We start from the raw sequence: 17,508 nt of genomic DNA, 5'->3' as shown, positions 1-17,508 counted from the left end.
AGTTCGAGGAGGTGGAGAGGGCTATCATCGAGGCCGCTAAATCCAAGGACAGCTTCGAGGTTCGTAGGGGCCATGACTTGCTGACCCTGGCGCTGGGAACCCCCCGAGCACCATGGCCGTGTCCAAGGCATGTTGTCGAAGATGAGCTGGAACTCAGTGGAGTCATGGCAATCCGACGCTGCCACATACCAGTCAAGGCAGAGGTACAAGGAGGGCATCTTTCAGAAGGGCTATGATCAAGGCGTGGCCGAAATGATCAGCCGGTCCATAAAAGAAGCCTTCACGAGCAATGACCCAGATATGGTGTCGATGAGGTCACAGATGCTTCGCCAGGCTAGCGTGGCCGTGCCTCAAGTTCCACAAGGGCAGACACAAGGGCATCCACTGCCGATGATCAAGGATCGCCCAAGGCACCCCATCGACGACATCCAGGAACCCATGCGCGTCCACCTCACGATCCCATTCAGCAGGGGGAAAAAGTTGACCGTGGGTGAGGGTTACATGCACCCCAAAGAAGATATCAAAGATTTCAACCAAGACCAGATCCCTGCCAACTATGCTGCCGTGATACTTACATGGTATGCGACCAAATACGAAGAATTTGAAATGGAATATCCAACTGCAGAAGGGGTAACGATCCTTGGAGCTGCCTTGGGTTCCGAAGTCCTGTGGAACAAGGACGACATAGAGATCATTCTCTCAACGCCGACTTCTATGCTGACGGCGACACCAGCATCACAACCATCCGTTGCCGGATCTTGTCCCCCCGATGATCCGGATCACGACGACGGCGATGACGAAGGCAAAGGCGGGGATGACAAGGGAAGGAACTCACCCCGAGGCACAAGCCCTCACCCTCGTTCTCCTCCTCCAACAACAAGTCCACCTCCACCTCTCGACAGTCCGTCTAAGGGCACGAGCAAAGCACCGGGAGGCACAAGCCCTCACCCTCATTCTCCTCCTCCAACAACAAGTCCACCTCCACCTCCCGGCAGTCCATCTAAGGGCACAAGCAAAGGATTGGGAGGCACGGAGGAACCAGGGGCAAAGACACCGCCTGCTGCCATTGCGAGCACAAGCCACTGTCCTCCACCGCCGGCGAAGACTAAAGGCGACCAAGGGTAGCTCACATACTCACTTGAGTTCGAAAGGTATGGTAGCGGCGAGCATAATTTGCTAATAACTTTTCTTTGCCATAATATGGTACTAACATTTCTATCCTAGGCCGAGATCACCTTTCCATCTATTTCCTGAATCGGATGACTACCTCGGCCATTATGAGCATGGGAAGTTCATGATAACCAAGGCCCAACTCATCGACGAGGAAAGGTGGGAGACAAGGAGGTTTCATCTCTGGTACATGGAAGCGGCAAAAGCTGGCCTGCATGGTTTTCTAGTCAAGGTTGTGGCGGAGTACTTCCACTTGCCCGGCAACGATGTAGAACTCCCCGTGGACTTCCACGACATGTACAGACTACTGCGGGAACAAGACCTTGACATCGCCCAAGTCACCTTGTTCTCTATGTAAGTGATGAATTGTGAGTTTCACATATCACCTGCCTTTGAATCGGTCAAGACTACTTATATATGCCACGATGGCTTGTCCTTGCAGGTTGATGGCCTATATATCCAAGGAACTAAAACTTGATGTTATCTATCTATCTCCAATGCATATTGCTCAAAGAATCATCATTGGTTACCACCTAGATGACAATCATCCAACCATGAAAGACTTGACCAAGCGACAGAGAGAGGCGCACAGGAAGAAACTGATGGACAATGAGAAGTTGAACATTTCAAGATACATACTAGGAGCAATGAAGAAGATCAGGGGAAATGGGTGTATCCTAGCTGCCAACCACTTTGGGTAAGTCGAAGACATGCCTGTAGATATAAGTGGGTAGCTAGCTAGTATTATTATTTCTCGTTGTAACCTGTATTTTGTTTCAATGGCGTAGCCAAGGCCTCGAGGGTCACTGGGTTGCATTTATCATCTACCCTCAGGATGGCAGGGCCTGCGTATTTGATTCGTTGACGGTGCCAAACTTAAAAGGATACAAGGCCTTTGAAGATTGCCTCAGAGTGTAAGTGACTGAACTGTCTTCTCATATGCGTTCTAATGCCCTGCCTAATACTAGTACATTTCGTATAGCGCTTATAAGGAGTACGTGAAGGATCCTAAATGCTATGATCGAAGAACAGAGAAATTTAAGGCTAAGCATAAGAACCGCATCAAAATCAGACGCAACTTTCTGGTAAGTATTTGAAAAGGTTTAATTGTGCTTTCCGTTCATATGCGTTCTAATGCCTGTGTTGTAATGCTTGTGTATCGATCATGCAGTGTGCCAAACAACTGGTAGGATCACAAACCTGTGGCTTCTACGCCTGTGAGTTTCTGAGGGTGTGCAAGCAGTACAACAGCAGTTGGAGGGTGCTTAAGAATGGATTGAACTGGTCGAGAGACATGCAGAGCATCCAACACAGCTTCAAGCAGACAAAGACGGACATATATAAGTTTGTCTTAGACAAATGCGTGCTTGAAGGGGGCAAGTTCTTCCATGAGAACAGCCCGCTAGCGATTTTCCCGGAGTACGAGAGGCTGAGGAAATGACCCACGATGATGCGTCCGCAGGATTACACCTTAGCGCATGTATAAAGACTTTAATATGTAAATGTAATGGATTAACGATGACAAGAACGACTAAGTGAATGTATATATATGTATATTATCTCATGTGTAATGCCTGCATACTTTTTAAGTTTAATCTGTGAAATCTGGATGTGATTTGAATTTGAATTTATATGCCTGCTGAATTTTATTTGAATTTATATGCCTGCTGTATTTTTTTAATTCAGGAAATAATTTACCAAGGCGGGCAAATAATAAAGCCCGCCACGGCTAATCAACATAACCGCGGCGGGCCACAAAATATGTCCACCGCGGTAAAATAATTTACCGCGGCGGGCGGTGTAACGTGCCCGCCGTGGTAAAAGTATATTTACCGCAGCGGGCACGTTACACCGCCCGCCGCGGTAAATCGGTTAACCGCGGCGGGCAAAGCCGCCCGCCGCGGTTAAGCCACGATTTACCGTGGCCTCTAGGCCGCGGCGGACGGCTTTGCCCGCCGCGGGAAACCCAAATCGTCCGCCTCCAGTAAAGTTTATGTAGTAGTGGTAATGGTTTCAAGTTGCATCATTTGTGTTCCCTCAAGAATTCTAGTTATAACCCCTGCTCCCAGCCTCCTTAATGGTAAATAAGTATTGGAAAATGTGTGAACCTGCATCGTTTATGTTTTGAACATCACAATTCTTCTGAAATATTAGAGGGAGCTTCACCATTAAAGTTTCCTACATCGCCTTTTCTGTCAAAATTATTAAAACCTAGTGATTTATCGTTTCATGCAGCCCTAAAATCTATAGCTACTTTTGTTTTAAAATAGATTTTGTGGTGGTCGGTTGCAGCTGTATCTTTTTTTACAGGTTGGAGTCTGCTACAGCTCTGTTAAGTCTACTTGGTGTCAAAGCATGAATCAGCGTGCTAGGTTTCATAATAGTTCTGTTAACAGCTAGGATTTTATGCTTCTGCTGTTGTTTAGGTCCGCAGCTCATGCTTTCACCCTCCTTCATATTTTTCTGGCCGACGATGGTGACGGGGCTGCGTTCTCGGTCGGTCGGAGGACCTAAATCGCAAACGGAGAAGACAGAGGATCTGCTGACGGCGCATCATCTTCGCTGCCACAAGCAAGCAGGTGCAGGCCACCATCATGGCCACTGCCAGCAGCAGTCAACAGACAGTGAGTACCACTCGTTCGCTTCAGTTCCTGCAGATTACGAATCCATTTTCAGTCTGCTTTAGTGCTACATTGACCTGATGTGTGACTGCAACTCTACAAGTGGAAGGATTATTAGAAGCTTCTGATTTTGTGATGTTCGATTGCTAGATCTGAGCGCCATTGATTTTGTTATTCTGTGGTCTTTCACATAAAAATCATAGTCACCATGAAATGTTATTACGATTACTGGAAAGTTTAATAAATAAAATTTGTTGTTTCATTTATCTGGACTAAACTGTCCACCTAAAAGTCATGGAATATTTGTTATAATCTGGTATAAATAAATGTGTATTGTTATTGAGTTTCAGTATAATCGCAGAAGAAGATAAGTTATGATGGAGTTGTGCATGAAAAATATATGTTCAGGTCGAATTTGAATTATAAATTTGATTTTTTTTACGAAAAATATACTGTAGGGGCGATTCTAGACTACAAACAGGTATTATAAGGACGGCTGGTACTACGGCTGCCCCTATAAATCGATTTTGTAGGGACGACTGATGTTACCAGCCGCTCCTAAAATCGATTTGTAGGGGCGGCTGATAACACTAGCCACATTTACAAATTGATTTGTAGGGGTAATCTGAAAACCGCTCCTACAAATAAATAATTTATAGAGACGGTATGGTAGGGGCGGCTGACCGAGCTGCCTCTACAAACCATAGTCATCTGCCCCTATAAATGCTTATTGTAGTAGTGGTAGTAGATATATATGCACCGGAGTTATAACTTTTTGAATTGAACCTTAGTAATAAGTACGTGTAAGCTTCGAGAACTCCGTATCGGATAGAGACACGTGAATCCGGTGTTCGTATCAGAATCGGGCAGGACTGGACGCGTGAGCTCTTAGTAAAATATGATTGGTATCGGACGTGTGAGTAGAAATCGAGGTTTCGTATCACCAGGTAGGCGAGGACTTTGGAGTCTGTATATGACCATGTTAAGTGCATGCTTTGGTATTCGTATATAGCGCCGTCTTTGTGTGCACGGTGCACACGTAGGTATACCAAGCAAACGTTGCCAGCTGTGAAGGTCTTGCTTTACGTCCATCGGATGTATACATACTTGGTTTTTCTAGATATAATTTTTTTTAACTATGTATGCATCTAGACATAGAGTCTGTTTAGAACTGCTCAGCTCCATATTTTTTAGTCCAATAGAGCATATAGTTTGCATTATCTATTCCAATATGTTTTGGAATCGGACTTTACGACTAGATGACACGCGCTATTCTAACTTCTATAAGCATGGTTCATGAGTTTGGATCACGGATGAACAATAAATTAATTGTGACTCTTCTCTCTAATTTATCACGAAAACAAAACCATCTCTTACGATAGAGATAATGAAGGGACATACAAACTTGGAAGAGAGTGGGGAGTCAAAAATTGGAGAGAAATTTTTGCATGACACGACCTGATCCCTCTCGTGCTTCATGCCCGTTCCAGGTCAGGACCTCGTCAGGCCATGCCGATATAGCACGGCAAGTCTTTACTTCGTGCACCTTCTGTCATGTCGTACAAAGGACGACCTTTGAAGTATTTTTGTTAATTTTCTTTATCTAGTCGTGAAAAAATATTTTCGTATATACTATTTTTTTTTAAATTTTTTTGATAATTTTCTTTATCATTTAATAATATAATTAGATTTTTTGAGAGAAAAATAATAATTAGATGAGAGGGTAGTACAGACAGCTTCAATTGGCGTGGACTCAATCTGAACGGTGAACGGCAGCCACGGCCCATAAGACGAGGCGATGATTGGAGCGACAACGGCAACAACAGAGCTAGTGGGCCGAAGCTGGCATGACGTACGGCACGCGGACCCAGCAATCTATAGGCCTGGTCTTAATATATGGGCTGGCCCATCTTTTCCTGTCTTGCTGGAGTCGAAGTCGGCCCACCGACCTATAGTAGGATATCTCCCGGTCATCGATCTTCTTTCTTCGCAAGAAAAAGAAAAACAAATCGTTTGTTTGCCCTTCCGACTACGTCTGCCCTGACTCGGCTTCTTTTTTCCGGCGTCGACGGCGGGGCGAGCGGCGGCGCCCTCTTCACTGTGACCTTCGCCGCGACGAGTCTCCTCCTGGTACACACCCCTCCCTCCCCTACCGCTCCCTTTCCTCCCTGCCTGCTGTGCGAAATCGAGCATCCCGAAACCCTAATCTGAGATCTGACCCAATTTACATGTATGTGCTAAACCCAATGGATTCGATCTTCTTTGCCAAAAACGGAAGAGCTACGCATGTCCTATACTGGATCCGCCGCTTGTGCGTTTGCTCGTGTTGTTACAAACAATACGGCTTGCTTGCAGTTTCAGTGTCATGGTGACCCGTAATGTTTTAACAGATAACCAAGTAGTGCGCCTTGCGCCTGTGGGGAGATTCCAGGATTTGATATGCGAGTAATCGATTACCCAGAGTCCCTTGTATGGGTGCCCCTGTGGGGAAAGGCAAGGGATTTGATATGTCTGTATTCCAGTAGCTAATTCTCCCAAAACCTGTTCCTTTGCTTGTTACCTGTCAGTTTTTTTCTTGATGACTGGCAATAACAATGAAAACCAAGATGCTGTGATTCGTGGTTACTTGATATGTGAAAGTTTTGCCTGTTTGCTTTGGTGTGGGTAGAATTTTCATCATTCTATTTCTACCTCCAATCTCAAGAGCATGATGTTTTGGACAAATCAAATATAAGGAAAGAAACAAGTGATGTAGTATGTATGAAACAACTTCTTCTTTTCGACAGCAGAGAGTACATACATATGGATTCTTTCTTTATGACTTGGCAATAACAATAAAAACCAAGATGCTGTGGTTCGTGGTTACTTGATCTGTTGAAAGTTTTACCTATTTGCTTTGGTGTGGGTAGAATTTTCGTCATTCTACCTCCAATCTCTAGAGCATGATGACTTGGACAAATCAAATATAAGGAAAAAAAAACAAGTGATATAGTATATATGAAACGACTTCTTTTTTTCGACACCAGATAGTACATACATATGGATTCCATAATTATCAGCACTTGTACAAATTTTGTCATTCTACCTCCCGTCTCTAGAGCATGATTATTTGGACAAATCAAATATATGGGGCAAAAAAACAAGTGATATAGTATGTCTGAAACGATTTATTTCTTCTGACAGCGGGTAGTACGTACATATGGATTCCATAATTATCAGCACTTTGTATTGTATTATGTAATAATTTTCTACTACTCATATTGACCGGGCTCTGTTCACCATTTCTAATATATTATTGTGTTCATCTCTCTTGCAGTGGGAAGTCACCATGTCTTCATCGATGCAATCTTCATACCTCCCTGCTACCACTGGGTCCATAGCAAAAGCTCAGGAGGCCAAGGACGCTTCGGAGTCCATCTCAATCCTCTACCATGTGCTTGAGGATCCCTCTTCATCAGCGGATGCACTGAGAGTAAAAGAGCTTGCCATTACGAATCTCACAAACTACCTCACAAAAGAGAACAGAGCTGAGGATCTCAGGAACCTTTTGACCCAGCTCAGGCCCTTTTTTACATTGATCCCTAAGGCAAAGACCGCGAAGATTGTGCGTGGCATCATTGATGCCGTTGCCAAGATACCTGGAACATCTGAGCTTCAGATCTCACTGTGCAAGGAGATGGTAGAATGGACCCGTGCGGAGAAGCGAACCTTCCTCAGGCAGCGTGTGGAAGCAAGGCTGGCAGCCCTTCTGTTAGAGAATCAGGAGTATACTGAGGCCCTCACACTCCTCTCTGGACTCATCAAGGAAGTCAGGAGGCTGGATGACAAGTTGCTTCTTGTGGACATTGACCTCCTGGAGAGCAAGCTCCATTTCTCTCTGAGAAACCTTCCAAAAGCCAAAGCTTCTCTGACCGCTGCAAGAACTGCAGCCAATGCCATTTACGTGCCACCATCTCAGCAGGGCACTATTGATCTGCAGAGCGGAATCCTTCATGCTGAAGAGAAGGATTACAAGACTGCTTACAGCTACTTCTTCGAAGCATTTGAAGCTTTTAGTTCACTGGAAGATCCCAAGGCCATCTTCAGCTTGAAGTACATGCTTCTGTGCAAGATAATGGTCAACCAAGCTGATGATGTTGCAGGAATCATCTCATCAAAGGCTGGCCTGAAGTATCTGGGTCCTGATGTTGATGCTATGAAATCTGTGGCCGATGCCTATTCCAAAAGGTCTCTGAAGTACTTCGAAACTGCTCTCCGTGATTACAAAGCTCAGCTGGAAGAAGATCCTATTGTCCACAGGCACCTTTCTTCACTGTATGATACTCTCTTGGAGCAGAACCTCTGCAGGTTGATTGAGCCCTACTCAAGGGTGGAGATTGCCCACATTGCAGAGATGATTGAGCTGCCAATCAACCATGTTGAGAAGAAGCTGTCCCAGATGATCCTTGACAAGAAATTCGCAGGGACACTAGATCAAGGCGCTGGCTGCCTCATCATCTTCGAGGACAGCAAGACTGAGGAGATCTTCCCTGCCACGCTTGAAACGATCACGAATGTCGGGAAGGTTGTGGACAGCCTGTACATGAGATCGGCCAAGATCATGGCCTGAGATGCAGTGGACGACCTAGGTGTTGTTAACTTCTTTTCACGGTCTACTGTCAGTTCAGTTGACCATACTTTAGCTCTCCAAGTGTCATCTTATTCTGCAATTTTTTTTCTTTTTCTTTTTCGGGTGGCGGACTGTTTGGGTTACAATTAGCCATATTGCTCATGGATACTCTTGTTTCGGGATGATGGAAGTACTGTTTAACACTATTTCCTTTTTCCTACTTTATATTATTTCCACTGGCGTGAAAATCCAGGTTAGCTACCTCTGCACCTGTTGTGAACAGGTGACATGCTAGCCATTTGTTAGATGTCGGATAGTCACTGTTTGTCTAAATGGTCGTTTATCCTATTTACACACCGTTTAAATGCTACACGATAGTACACCGTTTCTGTTTAACTGGCCGTATGAATTTTTGTATGGCTGTTTGTAGCATATGTCGAAGCGACGAAACGAATGCCTCTTTCTTGCATAGTTGCATTTGTCAAAGGGGCGAAACGTATGCGGAAGAAAGCAGCTGGCGTAACAATTCATGCAAGGATATGGGTTAGTATTTGTCATCAAATCGCATACTTTCTGTAAAAATGAACTTCTGTTTGGTAAATCAAATGTCCTCATTGTTGTGTGCTGACGAAAGAGGAGTGATAAGATCTTTTTTTTCAGGAGATTCAGGTTTGTCAAACAAAAGTTACATATGATTTAACACAGCTCACAGGAAAGTAGCAGTAACATAAGTAATAAAATCTTCATTTCAGTAGATGCAGGTTTACCAAACAGAACTTACATATGATTGATAGTTCTCAGGGAAGTAGCAGTAACATTGGCACTTATTAAAGATAACATCTCCAGAGCAACTGTCATACAAACTCTTTAACTCTAAATAATGGTAGTTACTAAGCTTCATTAACTCAGCCGCAAGTAGTTTTCCTCACTCAGTAGTAGAACTCTATCATTGTTGCTACTTCCTCACCCTTCACCGGTTGTACCTCCAAGTAGGATAGCTAACCCAGAAATACACCGTTATTATTTACAAACATAGGTGCAGAACATCTCATTTGCAAGAGAACATGCAACATTATATTGGTTCGCTGGTTAAGGAATCTCAGGGATATAGCTCATGGTACTGCTAGGAGGAGCTCATCCGGAGTAGAGCACAGCTCTATGCTACAGGTAAGTGCTGCTCGTTGAAGCCTTGGTTTAGAGTTCTTTGTATGGCCCTGATAGTGTTTGGAGTTGTCCTGCAGCAGCCCCCAATAGGCGAAGCCCCATCTTTGCACCATTCATTTACATAAGAAACAAAATCACCATCTGATACACCAGTGGATTCCTGCACAGAATATGAAGCTTCCAGAGCTTAGACCATCTCAGGCTTATCGTCACATACTATATTTAATTTCGAAATTCTAAAGGACGGCTTGTATTTAACAAGGAAAAGTGCTGAAGAGGATAATATAAAAATGCACATTGTTGGCTATGCATATGTATTCATTCAGAGGAAAAACAAAATAAGAGAACACATCTCCCCTTTATCATGCTTCCACTGATGCAAGACTGAATAGCCATGTTTTTGGTGGAAAAAGAAAGAGACCACAACAAGCTCTAGCTGTACAATTCCTAGCACCTAGGGAAGTACATTGCATGCATTTATGTTTTTATATTTGGTGGTTTCAGAACCCCAAATCACATGCACAATATGAAAGTGATAAAACTAAATATTCCCTTGTTTTTTCATGTTCCGAAGAAGACAGCTGCTATATATGATTATATGAATAAGCTTAAGTTTGCTCAATGAACTTACCACCCACTCCTTTTTTTCACCATCATATCTTTCACCACTGTTGGGATATATCAGAATAGGCTTGTCCATGACCTGTGGTAACGCAACAAAGTTAGTCAGATAAAACAGAACTGCAGCCTCCACAACACAGTGATTTGTGCCAAGGGAAAACAAGAATGGAAATCATATATGCACTGCGCAGGGATAAGAGGAACATCCATTTGTAATTGAGGGGAAAAAAATGTGGTGAGTACTGTGCAAAATGTGGTGGACACTGGGGATACCTTTCTAATGGAGAGTATCAGTCCATGAATAAATCTTGGAGGTGTGCAATTTATCCCGACCGCACCAACCTTTGCACACTTGTCAGCAATAGTAGCGCATTCAATTAACGAGTCACCACTCACAATATGCACTCCATCTTTTGAGTTGAAGGAAAGCCATGCAGGCAAAAGATTCAGATCACGATGTAGTTGACCTGAGCTTCCAGTTTGTTGGGGATCGTTTCAAAAGCAATCAAATCAGGGCCTGCTTCAGCAAGAACCTGAAGCCTCCGCCGATGAAAATCTTTCAGGAACTCTTTTGTACCAGCTTCACCATAATCCCCACTATTTACAGCGAAACAAAAGTGAGTGTCTGGCATAAGTATGTGAAAACATAATCTGTGTCATTAAGTAGTTATAAATACCTGTACTCAGAGCCATCAGCAAGATAAGCCCCATAACTCCCTATAGATGCTGCAACCAGAATAGGATGCTGTATAGGAATGGATTTCTCCAAATGTTCCTTCAAGAACATCTCACGAGCTTCCAGTGCAATCTCAACACTCTTTGTTAATAAGTTTTCACTTTGCTCTTTTGAAAAGCCCTTTGATTCAAACCCTTGAATAGTGGCCTGCAGTACCCAAGATGACTGTCAGTATCATTGACAAATGGACATCACATGAAGCTGAAAAGTTGAGTGTTTAAAGCATGGGACCTGATACGATGCCGTGATTAGAATGTTTGCACCGGCTTCCAGATAGTCCATATGGACCTGGTTCACCAGATACATAAAGGGTTATTAATGTGCCATGGCAATCTGAAAACGACTGTTTTCCAATGAAACAAGAATTATTTATTTAAATCAAAATCATAATACAAAAAAGGATATAAGTTGTTGCTTAGGTAACTGCAGGCAGAACAAAGACGGGATTTGAGCAAGACGATCACGAGTTCATGACAGAAAATTGCTATTCAGTTCAGTTCACTGTTAACATAGAAGTTTACACATATTAGCCCAGAACTATCTTCGGGAATAAATCACATAAACACCTTTCCCCGGATGTCCATGTCCAGCCTCCATAATGAGTTGGGTCAGAAATGAGCTCTGATTCTGATTTCCATAGTGAAGGACTCAGTTGAGGTCCTGATCAAGCATAAGATTCTTGAGGATAAGTCTGGGTGACTGGGTCTGGATAAGACCAAGGGCCTGTTTAGTTCCCCTTCAAAATGCCAAATTTTTCAAGATTCCCCCGTCGCATCGAATCTTTGGACGCATACATGAACCATTAAATATAAATAAAAAATAAAACTAATTACACAGTTTAGACGAAATCCACGAGACGAATCTTTTAAGCCTAACTAGACTATGATTGGACACTAATTGCCAAATAACAACGAAAATGCTACAGTATCGTTTTGCCAAAATTTTCGGCAACTAAACTGGGCCCAACGAGGACACACGCACAGTATGCGCCCAAGACTGCTCTGGTCCAGGGCAAGGTCAAAATCCTGTTTGGTTGGCAATTTTTTTGGCGAAATGCTACTGTAGCATTTTCGTTGTTATTTAGCAATTAGTGTCCAATCATAGCCTAATTAGGCTTAAAAGATTCGTCTCGTGGATTTCGTCTAAACTGTGTAATTAGTTTTATTTTTTATCTATATTTAATGCTTCATGCATGCGTCCAAGGAATCTTGAAAATTTTGGCAAAATGAAGTGAACTAAACTGGCTCTAGCATAAAGTTGTTCATGAACGACCACCGAATTAAGTCACTCACATAGACGCGTAAGCCAATTCGGCAGCAAGCAAGGGCTTTTATTCAAATCTCCACAGCATACCTATATGCTACTGTCCTGTTCACGATGTGGTACCAGCAACTAGCTGTGGGGACGGACGTTCCCAAATATTCTTTTGTTGCAACGATATTTCCTTCCAACACCCTTGGACCATGAAAACAAAAAGAAAGCATCCCCACTCCTACCTTGCAACAAACTACTCCAGTATTAACGAGCAGTGACGCGTCGATCCCATCCCACGTCAAAATCTCAGCTCGTCACTTGTTAATTGTTTCGAATATAGAACAAACAAAGGGGGGAAAAAGATTAAATTTTTGCAGCACGGCCGCATCGCCGCGCGCTTGGCTTCTCCCTCGCTCGAAGAACAGAGGGCGGAGATCCAACAGATCGCCGGAAAGCACCCGACTTCCAACTTTATAGGGAAGCACAGAACGGCGGCAGAATGCGCCTCACACCAAGAGTGGGGTTTTTGGGGTTCGGGGGGGTGGCTTGCCTTGCGGATGAGGTGCGAGGAGGAGAGGAGGCACTTGGCGCTCCAGAGCGGGTCGTTGAGGTCGACGCCGTTGGCCTCGAGCTCCGTGGCCAGCCCGCCGTCCAGGACCAGGCGCCCACCGCCGCACCGCCCCCTCCGCGGCGCCGGCTGCCGTCCCCACCGTCTCGTCTCGGCCCCTACCCCCTGCTCCTGCTGCCACTGGAGGCGGCTCCTCGGCGTGCAAGGCTAGGCTAGGCAAGGCTTCGATTTGGAGGAATGGAGGAGGGGTTGGGGGGTTTCTGGATTTTGTTCGGGGAGAGCGGAGTAGGCGGCGTTGGGGTCCCGCGCGACGAGCTAGGCCTGAAATCACGAGCAAAACTTTCAAACATAATTAGTCCATAATTAAACACTTAATTACCAAATAAAACAAAAGTACTACCATAATCAAAACCAAAAAAATTTGCCAACTAAACCCGCCCTAAGCGGAGCCAGCCGCAGGGTGGCTGGCGACTGGCCAGCCTACTCTGTTTTTTTTAGCTTTGTTGAAAATCGATTTAGTTTTGTATTTGTGAATGTCATCTGAGCACTAACTTTAAACAAAGGCACTCAGGAATGAGTTGTTAGCTCTAATAAAAAAATTAATCAACTGAAACTTTGATCAACTAAAAATTACTCCCTCCACTTAAAATTATAAGTATACGTTATGTTTGGATACATAGTTATTGTTATATTAAAAAAACCAAAACGATTTGTAATTTAGAACAGGGTAAGTAATTACCGACTCTTCTTATTTATCATTTACCATTTCTTATCCTAATAAGGACGAGGAGGATTATGGATTTATGGGACAGAGGATTTGTTACACAAAGGTGCTGCCCAGAAAATTCTTGGGCAAAATCACACGTTCCGTCGAGCGACTTACTAGCACAAATGATAACTACTACGTTAAATGTTAAATAAAATATACGTACGTACGTACGCGCCAAAGTGTGACCAAATTGTAAGATTCTTCTCGTATGTATCAGTCAGTCAAAAGTGACGTGTTTTACTCGTAGTAGTATGGCATGCATGCCTTCATCCACATGCGGAAATGCCACATTTTTCATGCCAACATAGATATTTGCACGGATCAGTTCCCTCAATATCATATTATTAGGAGTCTGCACCTAAACACCTGATTGAGGATAGAAATAAAATCGAGTGTTTCTTATCCATGAAACACTTCTCATAACAACGGGATCTAGATCAAATGAACCAAATAATAGTTATCAAAATAATGCAAAAATAATAAATAAATAAATAAAACAAAAAAATAGCCAGATTATTTCTATGGAAGTGAAGATTTCAAATGAGAACCAAATAAAACATACATAATTTTTTTAAAAAAAGCAAAAAAAAAATAGATAACTGTTTGAGTAAATCTGACTATTCTCATCTATGAACAATCAATTGACACCAAATAAACACAGAACTTACCTCCAAACAGAAATAGTAAAATATAGTGTAATAAGATGTAGTCTGCAATTACTAATCAAGGAACGAATCTATTCTACACTCAAAAAGGAATGAATCTATTGGAACTAGCTGGCTGGGCTGTTTGGAGGCAAGGAGCAAGGACCCGCCTGCTCCTCTGCATGCCCTTCTTGTTTAGGGCACGTTTAGTTGGTAAAAAAATTTGGTTTTGGCTACTATAGCACTTTCATTTATATTTAGTAATTAGTGTCTAATTATGGACTAATTAGGATTCGAAAGTTTTGTCTCGTGATTTTTCACCCAACTATGTAATTAGTTTTATTTTTTTCTATATTTAGTACTCTATGCATGGGCCACAAGATTCGATAGTGACACTTTAAAATGAAAATTTTTGAAATCTAAACAGGGCCTTAGATGAGACGCGAAGATCTCCAGTAGAGGCTCAGGCCGCCACTAGCCACTGGCCACAGCCCGCCACCACCGCCAGGTCTGGTCGGTGTGGTCCGGTGGTGGCATCGGGGAAGAATTTAGCCCAGTTGTATGCTACTCTGGGCCAAGGCAGCTCACGAAATTTGGGGAAAACAGATCGACGAAGCGCCATGGTGACAAGAAACTTCGGTTTCTTTTCCTGAAAAAAACAAGAAGAAAAGGAACTTGAGGTTTTCGGTGAGTGATAGGGATTCTCACGTTATCAGAAATGAGTAGTACCAGTTGCAGACAATTAAAGATGTCGCCCACGGTCCTGCACCACCTTGTGCTGTTGTGCAGTGACGCGGCTGGGTTTGTTTCCCTCGGACGAAAATTTAGCCATGTCATTTCGAATCTTTCGTATTAATTAGGAGTATTAAACATAAGCTAATTATAAAACTAATTATATAAATTTAGGCTAATTTACGAGATAAATCTATTAAATCTAATTAGTCCATGATTTGACAATGTGGTGCTACAGTAAACATTTGCTAATTATGAATTTATTGACAACCAAAATTGTTCATTTTCTGAAATTGTTAAAATATGGAACGGACTTCACCGTTATGTTCCTCTCGTCGAGACGGTAAAAAAAACATATATGAAACGTCTCATTCGGAGTCTGGATGAAGGAGTTATGCCTCCGAAAAGATGCTCCATTGTCGGGAGTTCCGATTAAAGTCGGGACTTTCGGCAAGCCTGAAGAAATCTGCTCGAGTTTCTGGGGTTATTCCCACGTCGGGAGTTCCGACAAAGGTCGGAAGTTCCGACCCAAGTTGGGACTTCCGACAGACCTAACAAAAAACTCTATTTGGATCGGGTCGTTTGGATTTCGATCCGAACTGTTCCAAACTCGTGGGGAACTTGAAAAATAAGGCTTGGAGAGATTTTCTACTGGGATAAGACCACCCCCTCGGTATATATGAGAGGATCATGATCGATTGAGATCCCATCTATCCAATCGTCAAACAATTCAATTTACTATCTCTACTCCAACCCTTTTACCATCTTCTCTAGCCCTCATGCTGTTCATCCCTTGATCCGATGACCAAAGATGGTGTATTAGACTTGTTAGTTGACCTAGGACAAACCGGCGACGTCCTTGCCCTGATGGGGTCCCTCCCAGACGAGAGTTTCGATGGTTTCTTTGCTAGTTTACCTAAAAACTAGCCGTTTTTTCGTCACGCAAGCACGTTGGTTATCCTTTGGTGGTGGTTTACTTGTAAACTTTTTCATTCTTCACCACGAGAGAGTGATATCCTCGCTGCATTTTTCGGTCTGTAGCAGCCCGAATGTCCAATGCCCTTACTGGTGTGTGATTTGGACCACATCCAACGTCAACCGGATTAATTAGGTTTAATAAATTTGTCTCGCTAATTAATCTACTAATTAGTTTATAAATAGTTTATGTTCAATCCTTTTAATTAATATTTAAAGGTTCGACGTGACGTGACTAAACTTTAGTCCGGTGATCCATCATCCTCGTCAGCAGCTAACAAACGATAGCGAAGACGCGAGAGCCGCATGCTAACAAACTTTAGTACGCGGCAGCGAGCCGAGCGGCGATGCAGGTTCAGTGCATCTTCCCACAAAACTGGCAGCGGTCATGCACCTAACCCACATACAGTACTCCGTAGCTCACTCCGCCCGGCCGGTTTTCACCTTCAGCGCTTGTTTAGTTTCAAGAATTTGTATTTTGGGCTACCTTAGTATGTTCGCTTTTGTTTGGCAAATAGTATTCAAACATGGACTAATTAGACTTAAAATATTCGTCTCGCAATTTTTCACCAAACTGTGCAATTAGTTTTTCTTTTCGTCTACATTTAATACTCCATGCACAGGCCGCAAACATTCGATGTGACAGATACTATAGCAACTTTTTAAAAATTAAGGTGAAACTAAACAAGGGCTCACTTTTACCGCAGGCTCCAAAGTCCCAAGCAGGGCAGGCGGTTGGAAACGGATGGCACTGTCGCAGCCATGATCGAACATGATGGCAGTAGGTAGTGAAAGTGAGTGAGCACACACAAGTTGGAAAATATCTATGGCAAGTTGAACACACACACAAGTGTTGCCTTTTTTCTTTCTTTTTTTTTGGGATAAGGAACAAGTACTAGTAGAACTGTACCTGTACGGAGTTGGTGGGAACCTTTTTTGATGGATTAGCAACTTGGCATGCATACATGCCCTCTACATGCACACCCATGTTTAGTAGGTTAGGTTGACCCAGAATCAACGATCTTTCTCTCTGACGGAACCTAGTCACCTACTAATCTAATATATCTGGTGTAGCATCGTGATTATCGCCTCTGATGACGACGACGAACGAGGGCGACAGGGCGAGAGAAGTTACAGTAAGAAAGAGATAAGATGTGCACAGCGACTAGTTAGCAAGAAATCGAACTGAGCATCGGCAAATTTACTACTCCCACAGTCCCTCCGATCCGTCCAAAGACTACTACCATAGTTTTATATTGGGATGTTTCATCCTGAGCACTAAATTTTAGTCCCTGTCACGTCCGATTTTTAGGTGATAATTAGAAGGACTAAAATTAAGCTAATTATAAAATTATTTGCATAAGTTCCCAAGACGAATATATTAAGCCTAATTAATTCATGACTAGCCCATGTGATGATACAGTAAACATGTGCTAATCATTGCTTATTTAGGCTTAATTTGTCTTGTGAATTAGCCACAACTTACGTAATTAGTTTTATAATTAGCTCATGTTTAGTCCTCGTATAATTGAAATATAAACATTTGATATGACAGGGACTAAAGTTTAGTCCTGAGATCCCTACTAAAGTTCAGTCATTTTTTAGTTTTGGTTGAATTTATAGATTTTTTTAATATTTATATCTT

The 17,508-nt window shown here is 43.0% G+C and overlaps 1 protein-coding gene and 1 pseudogene across 1 annotated transcript; one reads left to right on the top strand and one right to left on the bottom strand.

Moving 5' to 3' along the window:
* Window positions 1-5,672: 5,672 nt before the first annotated feature.
* On the top strand, window positions 5,673-8,623 carry LOC136507930 (26S proteasome non-ATPase regulatory subunit 11 homolog). Its single transcript, XM_066502524.1, has 2 exons — window positions 5,673-5,921; window positions 7,108-8,623. Exons 1-2 carry the CDS (start codon window positions 5,688-5,690, stop codon window positions 8,398-8,400), a joined length of 1,527 nt encoding a protein of 508 aa, XP_066358621.1. The 5' UTR covers window positions 5,673-5,687; the 3' UTR covers window positions 8,401-8,623.
* A 500-nt stretch (window positions 8,624-9,123) lies between these two features.
* Window positions 9,124-12,947, bottom strand: LOC136507966 (homocysteine S-methyltransferase 3-like; annotated as a pseudogene).
* Between the last annotated feature and the right edge of the window lie 4,561 nt (window positions 12,948-17,508).

Source organism: Miscanthus floridulus, chromosome 15 (assembly GCF_019320115.1).
Source record: "Miscanthus floridulus cultivar M001 chromosome 15, ASM1932011v1, whole genome shotgun sequence".
In the NCBI taxonomy this organism is placed as follows: domain Eukaryota; kingdom Viridiplantae; phylum Streptophyta; class Magnoliopsida; order Poales; family Poaceae; genus Miscanthus; species Miscanthus floridulus.
Note: the sequence above shows the minus strand (reverse complement) of the source record. Positions and strands in the feature narration are given on the sequence as shown.

Excerpts from the sequence above, each read along its gene's own strand:
- LOC136507930 (XM_066502524.1), top strand. The coding sequence starts at position 5,688 with ATGGGCTGGCCCATCTTTTCCTGTCTTGCTGGAGTCGAAGTCGGCCCA. Across the intron at positions 5,922-7,107 it reads CCGCGACGAGTCTCCTCCTG|TGGGAAGTCACCATGTCTTC; the intron begins GTACACACCCCT and ends TCTCTCTTGCAG.